The sequence below is a fragment of the Rhinatrema bivittatum genome, chromosome 4 (assembly GCF_901001135.1).
Source record: "Rhinatrema bivittatum chromosome 4, aRhiBiv1.1, whole genome shotgun sequence".
Lineage (NCBI taxonomy): Eukaryota > Metazoa > Chordata > Amphibia > Gymnophiona > Rhinatrematidae > Rhinatrema > Rhinatrema bivittatum.
In genome coordinates, this window is record NC_042618.1 from 482,726,220 (window position 1) to 482,746,491 (window position 20,272).

General features: G+C 45.6%; 1 protein-coding gene across 1 annotated transcript in view; it reads left to right on the forward strand.

Moving 5' to 3' along the window:
* Positions 1-20,272, forward strand: part of KDM7A (lysine demethylase 7A) — a 320,476-nt gene that overhangs the window by 257,205 nt on the left and 42,999 nt on the right. Inside the window, 1 exon segment of the mRNA XM_029597359.1 lies at positions 8,524-8,621. Within this exon segment, the coding sequence (XP_029453219.1) occupies positions 8,524-8,621 (98 nt within the window).

The window sequence follows — 20,272 nt, forward strand, 5'->3', positions numbered from 1 at the left end:
AGATCAACCAAGCAGTCTCAGAGGACATCCTCGACAGCCCAAGCCATCCAGGCCTCAGCCACCACTGCAAACAGGCCAAGCCTCTGGATTTTGACATCTATCCAGAGAACAGCAGCCACTCCACAAATCCAAAACCATATTTGCCAGTAGGAGGTCGAATTCACCACTTCATAACCAACTGGCTCAGCATTACCACAGACCAATGGGTAATATCCATCAAAACCCAGGGATACCATCTAAACTTCCTCATGGTATCCCCAGATTCACCACCCAATCCACTGTGGATGCAAAAAGATCACACAACCCTTCTAGAGTCAGAGCTCTCCATCCTTCAGGGTGCCCGGGCACAGCAGGGCAGAGGGTTCTACTCCCGCTATTTTCTCATTCCAAAGAAATCAGGCGGCCTCCACCCCATCCTAGACCTCCACAATCTCAACAAATTTCTACAAAAAGAAAAATTCAGGATGGTGTCCCTGGGCACCATGCTTCCCCTTCTGCAAAAAGGAGATTGGCTCTGTTGTCTGAATTTTCAGGACTCTTACGCTCACATTCCAGTATCCCCACATCACCGCAAATACCTAGTGGGACATCAACATTATCATTATTGGGTTCTGCCTTTCGAACTTGCCTCGGCACCCCGTGTATTTACAAAGTGCCTAGCAGTTGCTGTGACCCATCTACGCAAGAACAGCATACATGTGTTTCCTTACCTGGACGACTGGCTGATCAAAAGCCATTCCAAGCAAGGAGCTCTCGACGCTCTCAATCTCACTATCAATCTGCTACACTCATTGGGATTTCTCATAAACTACCAAAAATCTCACCTCCTTACTTTCATCAGGGCAGATCTAGACACCACAATCGTAAAGGCCTTCCTGCCCATTGACCATGCAGAGACAGTTTCCAAGCTAGCTACATCTCTGCATTCAAAGAAAACAGCCTCAGCCCATCAATTCCTAATGTTGCTGGGCCAGATGGCTTCCACGGTCCACGTCACTCCTATGGCCAGGCTGGCCATGAGAATCACTCAATGGACTTTGAAATCTCAGTGGCTCCAAGCCACTCAACTGCTTTCATCCCAGATTCAAATAACCCACCAGCTGCGATTATTGCTTCTGTGGTGGACAAACAAAGCTAATTTCCTAACAGGTCTACCCTTCCAGCAACCAGTTCCGCAAGTAACTTTTAACTACAGACTCATCCAACTTGGGTTGGGGAGCTCATGTGAATAATCTTCAAACCCAAGGTACTTGGACACAATTCAAAGCAATGTTTCAGATCAACTTCCTAGAGCTTCGAGCTATACGTTATGCTCTCTATGCGTTTAAGTACTGCCTTTCACACAAGAATGTTCTCATACAAACGGACAACACAATTGCAATGTGGTACTTGAACAAGCAGGGCAGCACAGGCTCTTATCTCCTCTGCCAAGAAGCCATGCAGATCTGGGCCTGGGCCCTTGCACATTCCATGCATCTCCGGTCCACTTATCTTGCAGGCATACAAAACGTAGTTGCAGATCGCCTCAGTCGACAATTCCACCCACACGAGTGGTCTCTGGATCCTGTGGTGGTGACTAGAATCTTCAAACGCTGGGGTCAACCAACAATAGACCTCTTTGCATCTGATCTGAACGGACAGATTCTGCTCCCTGCACAGACATCAAAACACGTTAGCCAGGGACGCCTTAGCTCACCCCGGAACACAGGCCTCCTATACGCGTATCACCTGATATCGCTGATAGCCAAAACTCTCATGAAGCTACAACAGGACAAAGGGTCAATGATACTCATAGCCCCGTATTGGCCTCGACAAGTATGGTTTCCCATGTTTCTCGATCAGAGAAACCAATTCGCCAGGCACAGTGCCCACTCTCATAACTCAGAACTAAGGCATTTTACACCATCTGAACCTTCAAACCCAATCCCTCACAGCCTGGATGTTGAAAGCTTGATCCTCCAACCACTCAACCTTTCAACTGATGTTTCTCATGTGCTTGTAGCTTCACAAAAGCCTTCCACAAGAAAATCCTATCGTTCGAAGTGGAATAGATTCACCATATGATGCACACAAAAAGGCATCGACCCCCTTTTCCTGCCCCACTACATCTGTATTAGACTGCCTCTGGTACCTTTCAGACTCTGGTCTTCAGACTTCTTCGGTGAGGGTACACCTGAGTGGCATCACAGCATACCACAAGAGAGTTGGGGATGCCCTGGTAACAGCGCAACCCTTTGTGAGTAGATTTATGAGGGGCCTCTTACAATTACAACTTAAGCCCCCTCTACGGCCACCAGTCACGGAATGGGACATAAATGTAGTACTTACAAGACTCATGCGCTCCCCATTTGAGCCTTTGCACTCCTGCGATGTTAAATTTCTTACATGGAAAGTTCTCTTCCTAGTAGTCATTACATCGCTCGAAGGGTTAGTGAGTTACAAGCACTTGTCACATACTCACCCTATAATAGGTTCCTAAATGACAGAGTGCTCCTACGTACTCACCCTAAATTTCTTCCTAAGGTGGTTACTGACTTCCACTTGAATCAGTCTGTAGTCTTGCCCACATTTTTCCCAAGGCCTCAGTCTCACCAATGTAAACGTGTAAACGTGCACTCTCATTTTACCTAGACCTCACTGCAGTCCATAGGAAATCCACCCAACTCTGTTTCTTTTGATGATAAACAAGCCAGGAGTTGCACTGGGCAAACAAACGCTCTCTAACTGGCTAGCAGACTGTATTGAATTCTGCTATGAAAAAGCAGTCCTCTTTCTCCAGGGACGAGTGAAAGCGCATTCAGTGATAGCCATGGCAGCCTCAGTAGCACACTATCCTTCAGTACTGATTGCCAAGATCTGTAAAGCTCCAGCATGGAGCTCTCTTCACACATTTGGAGATTTTAATCTGCCAGATGTAGACTGGAGAATCCCTTCTGTGGAATCTAACAGCAGTAGCGAGATAGTGGATGCCCTGCAAGGGGCTCTGTTCAAACAAATGGTAATGGAGTCTATGAGGGAGGGAGCTATACTCGATTTAGTGCTCACTAATGTAAGTAATGTCTCTAATGTCCAGATGGGTGCCCACCTCAGCACCAGCGATCATCAAACGGTATGGTTTCATATCACTAATAGGATATGGAGAAGTCTCATGAAGACTCGGATTTTGTGTTTCAAAAACACGGACTTTGTTGAAATGGGAAAGTACCTGGAGGAGGAACTAGAAGGCTGGGAGAAAACGAGAGATGTGGAACAGTGGGCCAAACTAAAAGGAGCAATTACCGAAGCGACTAATATATATGCTAGAAAAATAAAGAAAAGTAGAAAAGAATGAAACCTATCTGGTTCACAAAGAGGTGGCTGATAAAATAAAAGATAAAAGAACAGCGTTTAAGAAATTTATTTATTTCCATTCTTTTATATACCAAAGTATAGCAGATTGCCTTCACTCCAGTTTACATGAGAACAACTTAATACAATTTAATCACATAAGAACAACTTATTATGGAAGGAAGAATATTAGTCAGAGGTTTAACTGAACGACAGTTACATACTGGAAACGAACATTTTTTTTTTTTTAAACATACGAATTAACCATTTTTAAAGGGAGGAATATCATAAGGGCGAGAGGTACGTGTAGTCTTTGAGTATCGGGGTGACTTCTGGGGGAGGTAACAAGATGAGTTGTTGACTGGGATTGAAGGTGATTGATTATGGAGTAGAACATTCGAGGAGGTTATATTGTGACGTGTACGGTAGTGGGATGAGATAGGAAGTGGTGTGGAGCTTAACCACGCCATCTCTGAAAGTTTGGTTGAAATACCATGTTTTGAGTTCCTTTTTAAAGGATTTGATGTCACTAAGTGAACTTGGGTAGTGTGGTAAGGAGTTCCATATTTTAGGTCCTGCGATGGAGAAGGCTCTGTTCCTAGTGTTGGTCAGTTTTGCTATGTTAAGAGATGGTATGTCTAGATTCAGTTTGCAGGCTGTTCTGGTTGTACGTTGCGCTTTGTGTATCTCAATCATGTTATTGAGGGCAGAGTTGTCTTCTTTGTATATTGCATTGTGGACAATTGTCAGAGCATTGAATTCAATTCTTTGTTTGATCGGTAGCCAGTGGAGACTTTTCAAAACAGGGGTGATATGTTCTGATTTCTTTTTGCAGGTAAGGATTCTGACTGCGGCATTTTGTAACAGTTGGAGAGGCTTTAATGTGGATTTTGGGAGGCCGATCAGAAGCTGAGGTTCATCCCAGGATACTGAGGGAGCTCACAGATGTGCTGGCGGCTTCGCTGCATGATCTGTTCAATAGATCTCTCCTTCACGGGGTTTGTCAAAGTCAAGGCCGAGTCAGTACCCTTCCAATTGCTGACAGAACAGGATTCTAGACACAAAATGCTCAAGATCCTGCAGTTCATGGATGCACCGAAAAAGGTAGTGGCGGTACCCATCCATGACGTTTTTAAAAACTTGATGACCCGCCTATGGGAGCATCCCATCTCTGTGCCACCGGTCAACAGGAAGACTGACGCGGTGTACCTGATTCAACCTTATACCGGGTTCGACTGCCGTCACCTCCCCCATCAATCGGTGGTGGTAGTCAGCCCTTAAAAAGGCTGAGGATATGCACTCATGCCTCTGCCCCGCCGGGGCATGTGAACAAAGCCCTTAAATAGAAATGACGGCAGAAGAAGACCAAACGGCCCATCCAGTCTGCCCAGTAAGCTTTCACACTTTTTTTTTTCTTTCACATACTTATCTGTTTCTCTTGGTTCTTAGTAACCTTTTGTTTTTTATTCTGTTTCCCTTCCACCCCTGCCATTAATGTAGAGAGCAGTGTTGGAACTGCATCTAAGTGAAATAGCTTAATTTAGTTAGGGGTATTAACCACCGCTATAAGCAAGCTACACCCATGCTTATCTGTTTATTCAGACTATGTAATTCAGTCCTTGTTGATTGTTGCCTGAATATAGATCCACCTTTCTTCATTCCCCCCTGCCGTTGAAGCAGAGAGCTATGCTGGCTTTGCTTTGAAAGTGAAATATCAGACTTGCTCCCCTGCCGTTGAAGCAGAGGGCTATGCTGGATATGCGTGAATTGCTCCCCTGCCGTTGAAGCAGAGGGCTATGCTGGATATGCGTGAATTGCTCCCCTGCCGTTGAAGCAGAGGGCTATGCTGGATATGCGTGAATTGCTCCCCTGCCGTTGAAGCAGAGGGCTATGCTGGATTTGCGTTGAAAGTGAAGTATCAGGTATTTTTTTGGTTTGGGGTAGTAACTGCCGTAACAAGCAAGCTACTTTCCTGCTTTTATGTGGTTGCAAATTCTTTTTTCCACATTTCTTCTTGCCGTTGAAGCATAGAACAATGTTGGAGTCGCATTATTGAATAAGGATATTCATCTCCAGGTAGTAGCCAACATTCCCTCAAGCCACCCCCATGCCTCTTGTCTTCATTCACATCCTCTAGACTTGATTCCTTGGGCTGCCAAGTGTTTCAGGGCACCATGCTTATTGCCCGCATAGCTTACTATCAGCTTTACATGGGGCAGTATTCTCGGAATTTGTGAAAGCAGGCCCTGGAATTCAGTGAGCGTCTGCCCCAACAGTTCCAGAAGGATTTTCAGGCTGTCATTCAGCAGGGCCTGGAGTGTGATAAACACGAGGTCCGTGCATCTTATGATGTGTTCAAAACAGCCATGAGATCTGCTGCAGCGGGCATTGGGGCCCAGCATATGGCTTGGTTTCAGGCCTCTGACCTGCGTCCGGAGACACAGGACAGTCTAGCTGGCCTGCACGGGGGAGAACCTGTTTGGCGACAGGATTAAAGAAGGGTAGCTCAGCTGGACTATCAAGAGACCCTTCAACAGTTGTCAGCTAGTACTTCAGACACCCAGCCCACCAGAAAATCTGCACAGCAATATCCAAAGCAGCCTTTCTACCAGCCTTGCAGATATTATCCTTCCATTGCAAGGTCTAGGTCTCAGAGGCCTGTCATAAAGACTAGACAAAGACAGCCTAGGCCTCCTCGGGCACCTGCAGCTCCACCACAGAACCCTGCTCAGGATTTTGCAAAGTGTACCCACAAGGATGGAAATCTCCAGTCTATTGCTAGATGTACTCATTCCTCTTTGTAGAGTAGCAGCTTAGTAGTGTTGGAGAGGCAGGATGAGAAACAGGTAAACCAGGACTCAAATCCCGCTTCTCCCAGTGACACTCCTTGAGGCATTGTCACATTGCCTCCAATATAAAATTTGGGCCCTATTTATTTTCCTATATCCACATGAAATGGGAGAAAATGTTTAGTAAATAGGCCCCTTAGATTGTAACACTCTGGTGACAGAGAACTAACTTAGTGCTTGAATGTAGCTTGCCTTGATCTACCAATGAAGAGGCCAGAGCTAAATGTAAATAAATAAATCTGAGGTTCATTTGAGAGAGAGAGGTTACATGTTATGTATGCTTAAAATTTTAAAGGTGAATTTTAAGAGGTGTGCACACACAAAATAGCAGATGTGTGTTCAATTAGCACTTATTTGCACTAGAGCTATTTTATAAACACGCACAAGTTCCGATGTGCAAATAAGTTTTATTTATTTATTTGCTTTTATATACAGACATTCAAAGGAGAACATCACATCGGTTCACATTAAAATAGTTGGAATAGTATGACGGGAGAGTCGTACTACTTTTACATTGTAACATTAACCTTAATAGGGAACATTTAAACGTATATAGTATTAAACCTTGGTGGGTGAACATTAAACAGATATAACGATAAATGTTAAGGGTTGGTTATTGATATTTCAGTTTTAGAACTGGGTTAGGGTGCCTCGTTAACCGATGCAGTATATACAATATATACAAAAGGGTATCACAGATATAATATGTACAGAATGGCATGTACCAGATTTAACTGGAAGGTTAAGGTGTCTTAATATTGATGCATGGGGACAATGGGGGGGAGGGTGAGAGTCGGGGAGTATGGCGTGGAGCAAGAAGGGAGCGGAGGGGTTGGGGAGATTAGTTTGTATGTTGGTGGGCTTTATGGAATAGCCATGTTTTCAATTGCTTTTTGAACAATTGGGTGGAGGATTCCAGTCTGAGTTGGGAGGGTAGCTTGTTCCAGAGGGTGGGGCCAGCTACTGAGAAGGTACGTTGTCTGGTGGAGGTAAGGTGCGCTAGTTTTGTGTAGGGGATGGCGAGCAGGCCAGTGTTTTGGGATCGCAGGTTTTTCTGGCTGTTGTGCCGTTGGGGAGGGTCTTTAGACCAATTGATTTTTCGGTTGTTGATGTTGTGCAGTAGGGTCAGGATTTTGTTTTGTGACCTGTGTTATGGGGAGCCAGTGGAGTTCTTTTAGAATTGGGGTGATGTGCGATGAACGGTTGGTGTTTGTGAGAGAGCTGGCTGCTGCGTTTTGCAGCAGCTGGAGAGGTTTTGTGGTTGAGGCAGGAAGTCCGAGAAGGAGGGAGTTACAGTAGTCCAACTTGGAGAGTATGAGGGATTGTAGTACTGTGCAGTAATCATGGTGGAATAGTAGTGGTTTGAGTTTTTTGAGGACTTGGAGTTTATAAAAGCCCTCTTTGATTGTTAGGTTGATGTGTTTTTTCATGTTGAGTTCTGAGTCGATGGTGATGCCAAGATCTCTAACCTCATAGGTGAGAAGGGGGTTTGGTTGACTGGTGATGTCTTTGCTGGTTTTTGTTGAGGGTTTGTTTGAGATGTGTAGGATTTCTGTTTTTTTTGTGGTTGAGGGTGAGTGATAACTGCGTGAGGAGGTTCTTTATTTGGATGGAGAGGGAATCCCAAAGTGCGATGGTGTTTGGTATGTTTTCTTTGGGGAGAAGAATCTGGACGTCATCTGCGTAGAAGTAAAGAATCTGGATGTCGTCTGCATAGAAGTAAAATGAGAGGTCCAGGCTGGAGAGGAATTTACAGAGGGGGAGCATATATATATTGAATTGGTTTGCTTATGTATGTGATAAAAAAATAATAATAATAAAAGCGGGTGGAGTTTGGGCGGGCCAACGTTTACATGCATAAAATGTGATTTTATAACCTGTGAATGCAGCCTGCACATATTTACTTCAGTTAGGTCTAAGAAGAAAACTCCTTATAGCTCAATACTGACAGGCTGGGGGAAGTGAAGGCTGAATAACCAGAGGGGTCTTGATGACCTAGAGACAGATTGGGCAAACTGGTGGACTAATTGGTAAAACTGGTCATTTCCTTTATGCACACGTGATAAAAATGTACTCAATTGTGCATATAAAAGCCAACAAGTTCTAAAGAAAGATACGTGAATAATATTTCCTCATCTAACTGCTTAAAACTATGAGTACACGTACATGCGCTAGGTGTATTTTATTTAATGCGTGTGCACTTGCATGGAACATATAGAATTCATGTACATGTGTGCTCGTGCCCACATACGTGCGTATATGGACGTGCGTGCACTCGTTTTACATTTTCTGTCTTAGCATATTTGAAATCTGAAATACTTTCCTTTTGTATCCCATTTTTGATCAGTGTTCTTTGAAAGTGTGAAGTCTGAACTCAGGAATGGATCCTCAGAGTACTCGGATATTTCAGACTCAGAAGAATCTGAAGCTGATTGCACTAACCAGGTAAATCCTTGAAAGAAACCTTTCCAGGCTGACAAAAGGTGGGGGTGGGGGTGGTGGCACTGTGGGAGGGCGTAGAGGGGAGAACGGCATTGCAGGAGGTGAGGAGGAGTGGTAGCAGTGGCCACAGGTGGAGAAGCAATGACAGCTGAGCTGTTAGGTGAGTTTGGGTAGTGAAAGAAGGGGGCGTCTGCAGGAGCTGAAGTGTCAGGTATGCAGCTATTTCAGAATCTCATTCAGTAAAGCAGCCGGGCATCATTGCTTTATATTGTGCACAGCGTATGCTTCCTACGTTCCGGCATATTCTTCATGTGTTGGAAGATCAGTTAAATCAGTTGGTCCTCATTACAGTTGAATATGTCCAATATTTGTGATTTATAACTATTTAGATTTTAGATTTAATTTTTTTAACAAATCGTTGATTTTTAAAGTTGCAAAATACTAATGAAATAAAACATGAAGTATATCAATAACTAAAAAAAAAATAAAAACAACCTGTTGGTAAAAGTTATGCATTGTGTAGAGATGTGTATTTTTATTTATTTTTTTAGGGGGGGGGTTTGTTTCGTGGGTCGGTTTGGGTCCTCCGCGAGTAATTTCATTTTTTCCGTGGTTTGGGATTTTTTTTCATGGTTCCCGAATTTCGTGTTAGTGCTTTAGTGTGCACTAACACGAAATATAAATTTTGCCGAAATTTTGGAAAAACTCCTTCGTTTCAGAGCGCTTCCGAACCATGACGAATTAGACAATTTTGTTGAAATTGTCTAATTTAAAACGAATGCACATCTCTGTGTTTCGACCAATCACACCATATATCGCATGTTTTTCCAGCTTGAAATTTGCAAGCCTGCCATTCTTTCCAAAGTTTTAGATATTTAGTTGTACATTCCTTATTAAAATATAAATATGGTACCCAGAGAGAAGGTGGTATGACATCTGCAGGCCACTCCTCTTTAGCTGAGGCACTCACTCAGCTCTTTCTAATGTAAAGTCTGTGGCAGGCCAATTTCATTACTGCTGTGAGACTAGCAATAGAAGGATTAGGAAGCTTAATATCGGTGGTAGCATGCCACCAGATGAAGAGGAAGTTTTATTTTACGCACTAATTCCCACTCCCTCCCCCTCATTCTCCCTCCCCCCTCTAGTCTCCCCCCCTCCCCTCACCCGCTCCTCGCTCACTCCCCCCAGCTCCCCCTCCCCTCTCCTCCCCTCAGCTCACTCTCTCCTCCCCCCTCCCCTCAGCTCACTCTCTCATCCACCCTCCCCTCACCTCCCTCCTCCCCTCACCTCACTCTCTCATCCCTCCCCTCAGTCACTCCCCCTCTCTCAATCCCCTCCCCTTTCAGCTCATCCACAACCGGCAGACAGAAGATCTCCGGGGGGGTGTCCCTCCCTCCCTCGCGCGCGTTGCTGCCCGCTCCTGCTTTCCCAGCACCATTTTTTTTTTTGGGCACGTTCCGCTCTGACCGACGTGCTCGCATGCGCGGTAGAGCTGCTCTCTACTACGCATTTGCGGGCCGTCGGTCAGAGCCCATTTATAAGGTAGATAAATTGACTCTTAACATTTCCAAAATAGAAATTGTTAGGTTGAGCCATCGTTTAACATCTATTCTTCCAACCAGTTTTCAATTTCAAGGAATTTCTATTCCTGTGGCCAATAAAGTTAGGAATCTTGGAGTTATAGTGTATTCTGAACTTTCTTTTAAAGTTCGGGACAAGTCAGTTGGCCAAAGATCTCAAATTACATATTTTGAGGAAATAAGCCATACCTAGAGATGAGGGATTTTAGAACAATCCTTCAGGCCTTGATTTTATGTAACCTAGACTATTGTAATTCTGTCTCTTTTGGTCTGCCTCATTCCTTTATCAAGGCACTCCAGGTTGTTCAGACCTTGGCTAAGATTTTGGCAGGGACATCTGCCATCAGCACATTATGCTGCTCTTTCATGCATTGCACTGGCTTCGAGGGTCCAGTTTAAGATCATTATCCTAGTTCACATAGCTTTGAGCAGTGATCTACCTTTGTGCATCAGTTCTCTCCTGAAGCTCTGAGGGGAAAGGATGTTTGCCTCAATGGCTCCTACTTTTTGGAACCAGATACTGGAAATTCTAAAGAAGGAATGTGTTCAAACTTTTAGGAAAAAGCTGAAATCTGTCTTGTTTGTAGAAGCATTAGGCTTGAGTTAAAATTGTGGTGCTTCCTTTGCAGAAAGATGTTTTCTTTTGAGCTCTTGTATGTATTTGTTTTAATTGTTCGTTTTATCTTTATTTTATTATGAATGTGATACTCTGAGCTGTTTTGGACTTTGGATAAATGTGGCGCATAAGTCTTTTTAAATAAATAAAATAGAACTAGGACAAGTCAAGGACTACCTCCATCATGTCTATATCATGTATAAGCAAGCCTGACATTCAAGACATTGAATGAGGACCAAAGCTGTAGAAGTGGATGGAAAAACACTGCAAAACATGAAGAGTGGAATAGGGCTTAGAAAAGAGGACCCTGGGACTGCTGACTGATAGGGCCAAGGCAAGAAACATAATCATTGGGCAGGCAAGGTAGAGGCAGGTGGAGTTTGCTCCGAAACAGGAGATGAGCAAGGATCAGAGCAGGCAGCAGACGGAAGCAAGCTCAGGAAACAGGCTAGGTCTCAATTGGAAGTCAGAATTGGGAACAGCCAGATGCAGAGGAATGAGAAAACAGGATCTGTTGCCCAGAGGAGTAAGCTTCCTTTTATGTTAGAGCAGTACTGATGTCATCGGTGTGCACCACAGGAAATGCTGTCACCGACCCTATAAAGCTGGTGAGTTGCTATGGATCCTTAGTCGGAGTAGCAGGATGCAGCAGAGGAGCAGAATGCCAAGAACCATCCTGGAAGGAACCAGCAGATCGCAGGACATAGTGCTGGGCCCTGGACCATGAAGTACAGGATACTGACCGTAGTGCAGCACCCCATGGGCGGCGGCATGTTCAGTATCTCCCACCAGAGCCCCCTCCAAGACCCCTTAGGCTTATGGGGGAAAAGGTGATAAAATCTCTTGATCAGCAATGGGTCATTGAGGTTTTCCACTGGTTCCCACAACTTTTCCTTGGGGCCATAATCTTTCCAATTGACCAAATAGTAAAATGTGTTTCTCACCACCTTAGAGTTGTTTTCATTGATTTCAAACTCTGTCTCGGGGCAAATGAGACAGGAGTGGGAGTAGATATTTTGTTGTGTTGAAAACCAGTGGTTTAAGTAAGGAGACATGGACGAAGTTAGGAATATGAAGGGAAGGGGGAATCTTGACTTTGTAGGTCACTAGGTTTAAGATGTCTTACAATGAGATAAGGTCTAATAAATCTAGGAGCAAATTTGAAGGAGGGTACCTTGAGTCAGATGTTTCTAGTACTGAGCCAAGTCTTAGCTCCACAAGCCAGTTGAGGAGCTTGTCTACCCTTCCCATCAGCACACCTTTTGTAATGGTCAGCTGCTCTCATGAAAAGAGTCTAATTATTCTTCCAAATCTCTTGCAAATTGGAAAAGAGAACATCTGCCGCTGGAATCTGTGGACAACTGGAGAGGTATAGGTGTTTTAGGATGTCTGCTGTACACGATGTAAAATGGACAGTGCTGGACAATTTTATTTATTTATTTATTTATTTTAAGTTTTTCTATACCAGCATTCGCGATAAGTATCGCATCATGTCGGTTTACAATTAACAAGTGGATAGGGAACAAAAAGGAAAAAATAATATTGATCCTGATAATAATAATAATAAAAATAATAATAATAATAGTAGTAATAAAACATTAAACAAGAGAAGGCTAAGGAATGCAGTTACAATAAAACAAGGGAGTAATACAACTTGGAGCATAGAAAAGAAGCAGGGGATCAAATAGAGAGAACATATATGCCAGTCAATGTACTTAAAGCATTAATGAATTGCACTTATGAGGTAGGGATATAAATTACCATGATTAAGGCAAAGTCTGGGCGACTAGTTAATAATGGAATAGGTTCAGTGTAGTTCAGTTTTAGTTAATAAAGTCAAGTACTTTACCATTGAATTATATCTTTCTTTTACAACTGTTTGTTTAAATAACTAATCTTAATCTTACGCATTCTCCCAGGACAAGCAGGACGGTAGTCCTCACACATGGGTGTTATCAGATGGAGCCCTGTCATGGAACACTTTTGTCAAAGTTTCTAGAACTTTGACTGGCAAACTGAGGATGCCCTGCATGCCACTAACCCTGTGGCCACACGGGATCCCCCTTCAGTCTTTTTTTTTCTGCGCAGCAGTTGCCTCATGGGTTTAGGAGCTCTGAGAGATTTCTTTCAAAAATTTTTCCTCACTGAAAACTCGAAGATTTCTTCATATTTTCCCCTAACACCGAGGTCCCCCATCATGCACCAAACTCCTCCATTGTCTGTAAGATACCTCCGTATATTCACGTTTGGTTCCCAGCGGTGTACTTTCACTGCCCAGCACCCACCGACCACGTGCCGCCAAACGTTTTTCAAAAATGGCGACCAGTTTTCGAAAGTGCTCCGAGTGTCCAAGGACTATGTCCATAACGGACCCGCACGAAGTTTGTGTGCTATGTCTCGGGGCTTCTCACGACGTCTGGTGCCCAAATTAAATTGTGCACAGATGACCCTTAAAGGCTGGCGCGCTGACTAGAAAAGATGGAGCACTTGTTTACCTCCAAGCAGGTGTCTCCATCGACCTCAGGTAAGATGGCGCCGAGTCAAAAGGAGCCATCTCCCTCAGGCCCCTCTCCATCGACACCTTGTAAGGACACAAGAATGGGTGACCGTCCGTCACAGACGTTGACCTACTCTAAAATGTCGTCATCCTCTGCGCCAGAGAAGGACCGGGCCAAGCACTGAGGGAAACATCACCATCGACATCGAGAATTGCAGTCTGCTACCACCACAGATATCGAAGCGGCATCGGTCTTCACCGAGCCGCCCTTCAAAGAGGGCCCGGGGAGAAGAGCCCCCTATCCTCTCCTGGAACTGGGACCCTGAGGCTTTCCCCACAGATATCAGTGCCGGGCACTGAGCCACCACAGACCCCTGTGGATGCTCCAGTGAAGCCTAGCCTGCCTCCTGCCCCAAGTGCCATGCCACCTATGACACCTTTTCAGGAGGAATTGGACCGGATGGTCCAAGAGGCAGCGCTAAATGCCCTTCGTGGCTTCTAGTCGCCACTGGCGCTGACTCCCATGCCTCCGCCAGATCTGGTGCCTTCGATGCTGGCTCCGCTCCTCAAGCATTTAGACACACTCATCGGTGCCTTGCCATCAATACCCACTCCATTGGGTACTTTGCCGCCGATCTCTACCCCAACTCCGATACCAATACCGGTATCTTCGGAGGAAGAGGATTCGGGCTCATCCTCTCAAAAGCCACTTATGCCGGAGCCAATGCCACGACAGTCAGGTCTTTCAGTCCATCGCCCATCATTGGCATCTGTGCCGGCGCCGCCAGCTTCAATACCGGTACCTCCTATATCGATACCTCACCGTCCATCAGCGCTACCTTCCTGCTCTCTTGGGTTTGGCTTTCTTCCTCCTGGAGGCCCAGCGAGTGAAGGGGAGTCTCCCTATGACCCATGGAATGACTCTTCCTCCGAACACTCCTCACAAGCTTCTGAGGAACTTCTTTCTGAACCTTCACCCCCGGAGGAAAGACCCATTCTCCAGAAGGACCTCTCCTTTGCTAGTTTCATTAAAGAAATATCAGAAACTATTCCGTTCCAATTGGAATCGGAGAAGGACTCCAGGCATAAAATGCTGGAAGTCCTACAATTTGTGGACATTCCAAAAGAAGTTATGGCAATTCATGTACTTGAGGTTCTTTTAGACCTCTTACATCGCCTCTGGGAGCACCCAGAAACTGTGCCTCCAGTAAATAGAAAAACTGTCGCCACATACCTGTGACAGCAAAGCCCAGGATTTCAGAAAAGCCAATTGCCCCACCAATCTGTGGTGGTAGAATTGGCTTAGAAAAAAGCCAAAAGATCCCGTCCTCGCTCCTCTGCCCCTCCTGGAAAGGAGCAGAAGGCATTAGACACCTTAGGCCGCAGGGTCTTTCAAGGGTCAATGCTAACAGCCCGTATAGTGGCCTATCAGCTTTATATGACCCAATACAATAGAAATCTCTGGAAGCAAGTCCAGGAATTCAGTGAGACCCTGCCTGAGCAATTCCAGGAAGGCTTGACCTCCATACTTACAGAAAGGATTAGAAGCTAGAAAGCATGAGGTCAGAGCAGCGTATAATGCTTTTGAAACAGCAGCTGGGATTAGTACCAGGCACTGGGCTTGGCTTAAAGCCTCTGACCTCCGCCCAGAGATACGGGACAAATTGGCTGCACAGGGGACAATTTATTTGGTGACAAGATCCAGGAATCAGTAGCGCAGCTCAAGGATCATCACAAACCCTGTGCCAACTGTCCACTGTCACTTCAGATATCCCTGCTACAGCCCAAAGAAGCATGAGAAGGGATACCAGAAAGCAAATTTATAGGCTGCTCTGGTATTACCCGCCTGCATCCCGTGCTCAGACAGCCCAGCTTTCTCATAGAGGCTAACCTAGAACACAGCCAGCCCCCCAGACTGGTCTTGCAGTGGGGTTTTGACTCCTATCTAGAGAGCAGAAGTCACCCTCCCTTGTACCCTCCAACCAGTTTACCAGTGGGAGGCTGCCTGTGCCGCTTTGCCACCAACTGGCACTCAGTCACCACCAACCGATGGGTACGCTTTATTGTAACCCATGGATACCATCTCAACTTCCTTACTGTGCCCCAGACTCCCTGCCCATCCCGGCGTGGAGCCTGAGCGATCACACAATGCTCCTCTAGGCAGAACTCTCTACTCTACTGCAGTCCAGAGCCGTAGAACCGGTTCCCCAGATGCAGCAAGGAAGGGGATTCTACTCTCAATACTTTCTAATTCCGAAAAAAAACGGCATATGTCCTATCATGGACCCTCTGTGCCCTAAACAAATGCCTTCGCAAGGAGCGGTTCAGGATGGTTTCCTTGGGCACCATGCTTCCACTTCTGCAGCAAGGAGATTGGCTCTGCTCTCTAGATCTTCAGGATGCTTATGCCCATATAGCAATATTTCCTCCTCATCGCAAATACCTGCAATTCGTAGTGGGACACAAACACTTTCAGTACAGAGTGCTACCGTTCGGCCTTGCCTCAGCACCCCAAGTGTTCACGAAGTGTCTGGCAGTCATGGCAGAACAATTGAGACGCGAAAGTGTCCACGTCTACCCATATCTGGACAATCGACTCCTCAGAAGTCCATCCAGGGAAGGAGCAGTCCATTCCCTCCATCTTACCATACAGCTGCTCCAGTCGTTGGGGTTTCTGATAAATTATCCCAAATCCCATCTGACTCCATCACGCCACCTCTCTTTCATCAGAGCAGACCTAAACATCACCATGGCCAGAGCGGCCCTCCCAGAGGACCACACGAAGACACTGTCCAACATAGCCAAGACAATCCAGCGTCGTCAGACAGCATCGGCTCGTCTGCTCCTAACCTTACCTGGACACATGGCATCCACAGACCACATCATCCCAATGGCTCGTCTTGCTGTGAAGATGATGCAATGGACCCTAAAATTCCAGTGGTCCCAAGCCACTCAACACCTCTCACAGGTTGTCCAGGTAACCAGCCAGCTTCGTCAATCCCTGGCTTGGTGGACATGGGAGTCCAATTTACGCAAAGGACTACCCTTCCAGCCACCAGAACCACACATAACGTTGACCACGGATGCCTCCAGCCTATGCTGGGGAGCCCACGTCAGCGGACTGCAAACATGTGTGGACCAAAGCAGAAGCGGACCACCAGATCAATTTTCTGGAATTCCGGGCGATACAGTATGCCCTATTGGAATTCCAGGATTGCCTATCCAACAAGGTAATCCTGATTCAAACAGGCAACCAGGTAGCGATGTGATATCTCAACAAGGGGGCACAGGCTTTTACCTGCTCTGCCAGGAGGCAGCGCAGATCTGGGCCTGGGCTCTATCGCATTCCATGCTACTGCAAGCCCACCTACCTGGCGGACCTTTCATCCCCATGAATGGTCCCTAGATCCTTCTCTAGCGAGCAGAATTTTCCATCAGTGGGGTCAGCCAGACATAGACCTTTGTGTCCTTTCACAACCGCAAAGTGGACAGATTCTGCTCTCTGCACCGCAGCCACAAGACACCAACGATGGAGGCATTCACCCACTTATGGAGCTCGGGTCTGTTATACGCGTACCCTCCTATTCCATTCATCAGCAAGACTCTTGTGAAGTTACGTCAGGACCCGGGGGCTCAATGATCCTCATAGCCCCATATTGACCGTGCCAAGTCTGGTTTCCTATTCTTCGTGACCTCTCTGTCCAGCAGCCTCTTTGCCTGGGCATGGCGCCAACTCTCATAACGCAGAACCAGGACACATTACGTCATCCAAACCTCCAGTCTCTGGCTCTGACAGCCTGGATGTTGAAAGGTTGATTTTACAATCTCTTGACTTTCCACTGATGTCTCCCAGGTCCTCGTAGCTTCACGAAAGCCTTCTACTCGGCAATCTTACCAATCAAAGTGGAAGATGTTCTCCTTGTGGTGCATGCCAAAAGGTCTAGATCCCTTTTCCTGCCCCATGACAAGTCTCCTGGACTACCTCTGGCACCTCTCAGAGTCTGGCCTCCAGACTTCCTCCATCCGGGTACATCTAAGTGCCATAGCCGCTTACCATAAAAGAATAGGGGATGCCCCAATTTTGGCGCAACCCCTTGTAGGATGTTTTATGAGAGGCTTACTACAGCTGAAGCTTCCACTACGTCCCCCAATTGCGGCCTGGGACCTCAATGTTGTCTTAACACAGTTCATGCGGTCTCCGTTTGAGCCCCTGTATTCCTGTGAGCTACGACATCTCACTTGGAAAGTTATTTCTCTAATGGCGATAACATCCGCTTGCAGAGTTAGTGAGCTACAGTCACTGGTTTAACGTACCCACCTTATACAAGATTTCTCCATGACCAGGTAGTGCTCCGCACTCACCCTAAATTCTTGCCAAAGGTAGTAACTCATTTCCACTTGAATCAATCCATAATCCTGCCCACCTTTTTTCGGAGGCCACACTCATACCCAGGTGAGCAGGCGCTGCACTCCTTGGACTGTAAACATGCGCTCGCCTTTTATTTAGACTGCACTGCAGCCCATAGGCAGTCCACCCAACTCTTGTCTCCTTTGACAAAAATAGACTTGGAGTTGCAGTGGGCAAGCAGACCCTGTCCACCTGGTTGGCGGACTGTATTTCCTTCTGGTGCCAGCAAGCAGGCCTTCCGCTAGAGGGACGTGTGAAAGTGCATTCCGTCAGGGCCATGGCAACGTCAGTAGCGCACTTCCATTCAGTACCCATTGCAGACATCTGCAGAGCTGCAACTTGGAGCTCTCTCCATACCTTCGCAGCTCATTACTGTCTGGACAAAACTGGCAGGCAGGACAGTGTACTGCGCAGTTTGTTTCCAGTTTAGGAACCCATCTCTTCCTACCTACAGCCCACTGTGAATTTCAGACTGCCCTTCATTACCAACAGCACCCCTGTTGTGCCTGTTGCACGTTTTTGGGTGCTGGTTGGTTTACTCTGTTCTCAGGCAGCCTGTAGCTCGCTAGTTACCCATCTGTGAGGACTACCATCCTGCTTGTCCTGGGAGAAAGCAGAGTTGCTTACCTGTAACAGGTGTTCTTCCAGGACAACAGGATGTTAGTCCTCACGAAACCTGCCCGCCATCCCACGGAGTTGGGTTCGCCTATGTTTTCTTATTTTATTTTTCGCGTGTACTTTTTGCTACAAACGAGACTGAAGGGGGACCCCATGTGGCCGTAGGGTTAGTGGCATACTGGACATGCTCAGTGTGCCAAAGTTCTAGAAACTTTGACAAACATGTTCCATGACAGGGCTCCATCTGATGATGTCACCCATCTGTGAGGACTAACATCCTGCTGTCCTGGGAGAACACCTGATACAGGTAAGCAACTATGTTTTACCATGCCACCACTCACTCCATCTGTTACATTTATACAAACCCTCAAATGCATTACAGTAACCCTTTGTTCAAACAAACCAAACTCTTCCTAAAAGGAGAGCTACTTCAATTCTTTTTCTTCAAGATTTAAAGAGAAAAACAATCATTGTACCAATGTCCTTCAAAAATATGTCAAACATTTTTTATTAAAGTCCAATGGTGAACAACTTCATCTGTGTTCTGACAGGCAAGCATTTGAATCTAGGAACCAAATTTGACAGGGTCTATTCCAGCAGTGAGGTTCTTGGATTTTAGCTTGAAGGTGGATTCAGATTAAGACATCTTCAGTAATGATTTGAAGCTTTGGCAATACAATATGAATCTGTTGAGATGTCTCAAAAATAGTTTAAATTAGTGCTTTGTAATATGAAATTAAAACAATTTGTTGGCATAGGATAACAATTTCAAATGGGTGCATACTGACCTTCTTATTTTAAAGTACTTCTAACCAGAATAAAACTTATCCTATTCATTTTTTTAATGGTTTCAGTCAATTTAGTTAATCCAGTCAGTGTGAAATCAATCAGTTTAGCTAATTCATATTAGTTGGGTTCAAGTCTATACTAATCCATAAGTAAATATTTAAGGTGGCAACAATCACTTATCAGAAACAGTTAATCACAATTCAAGTTAATAACATTTTATCTAAAACAAACAGGATGATCAAATTGGTTCCAAGATGGCGGCATTACTCAAACAGTTCTCAGCAAGGCTTTCCTCAACTTTACTTTTGGTGAAGCATAAAGGCCGACCATGAGTTTTTCACCTTTGCTCCCGGGATCCTTCCCCCTTCTGGTTCTATTGATCGGCATTTAGTCAAGCTGGAGTCATCTGAAAGTTACCCTGGGAAGCAGCCATTGGATCATACTGTAGAGGCTGGTAACCCTATAAACCACCTTGGTCCCGATACTATCCTAAGCCCCGAAGATAGGGTGACGCTGCTTCAGCCGTCAGAAAAGGTACCACTTAGTGCAGTTGCTCCTTCACCCAAAGATGACATCGATAGCGGGGGGGGGGGGCAGCAGGAGGGAGTGTGCTGGAGGCTGCATTTGTCTATCTTACGGCCCCATCTGTACTTCATAGCTGTAAATCTGTTGGAGGTGCAGTGGCTCAATTTGCTGGGGAGTCTGAGAGTGTCTTGCAGACAGCAGCAGGCAGGCAATGATCTGGGGAACTGAATCGAGGTACTCGGGATTTATTATTGCCGCAAACCTTTTTATTGCCTCATCCTAAAACATTTAACATGGAGTCTTTATGGGAGGCTATGACTGAAATGGGCCAAATGCTCAAATATCCCTCAAGTTTGACTCTGCAATGACCTTAGTAACTGAACATGAGAGAGAGCTCAAATTGGTTAAAACACTTATAGATAAGGTGGAGAATTCTTTTGGAGAGCAGAAAGGGTTCACCACTGGGCTCTCCAAAGATAACTTGGCTATTTCAAGAAAGCGTGAATTTTTGGAGAACTGTTCCAGGCGCTGGAATTTGCGCATCATTCATTTTCCTAAATTCCTAGGTTTCACCAATAGATTTAAGAGGTTTCTTAGGGAAAGTTTGTACGTTTCGGGATA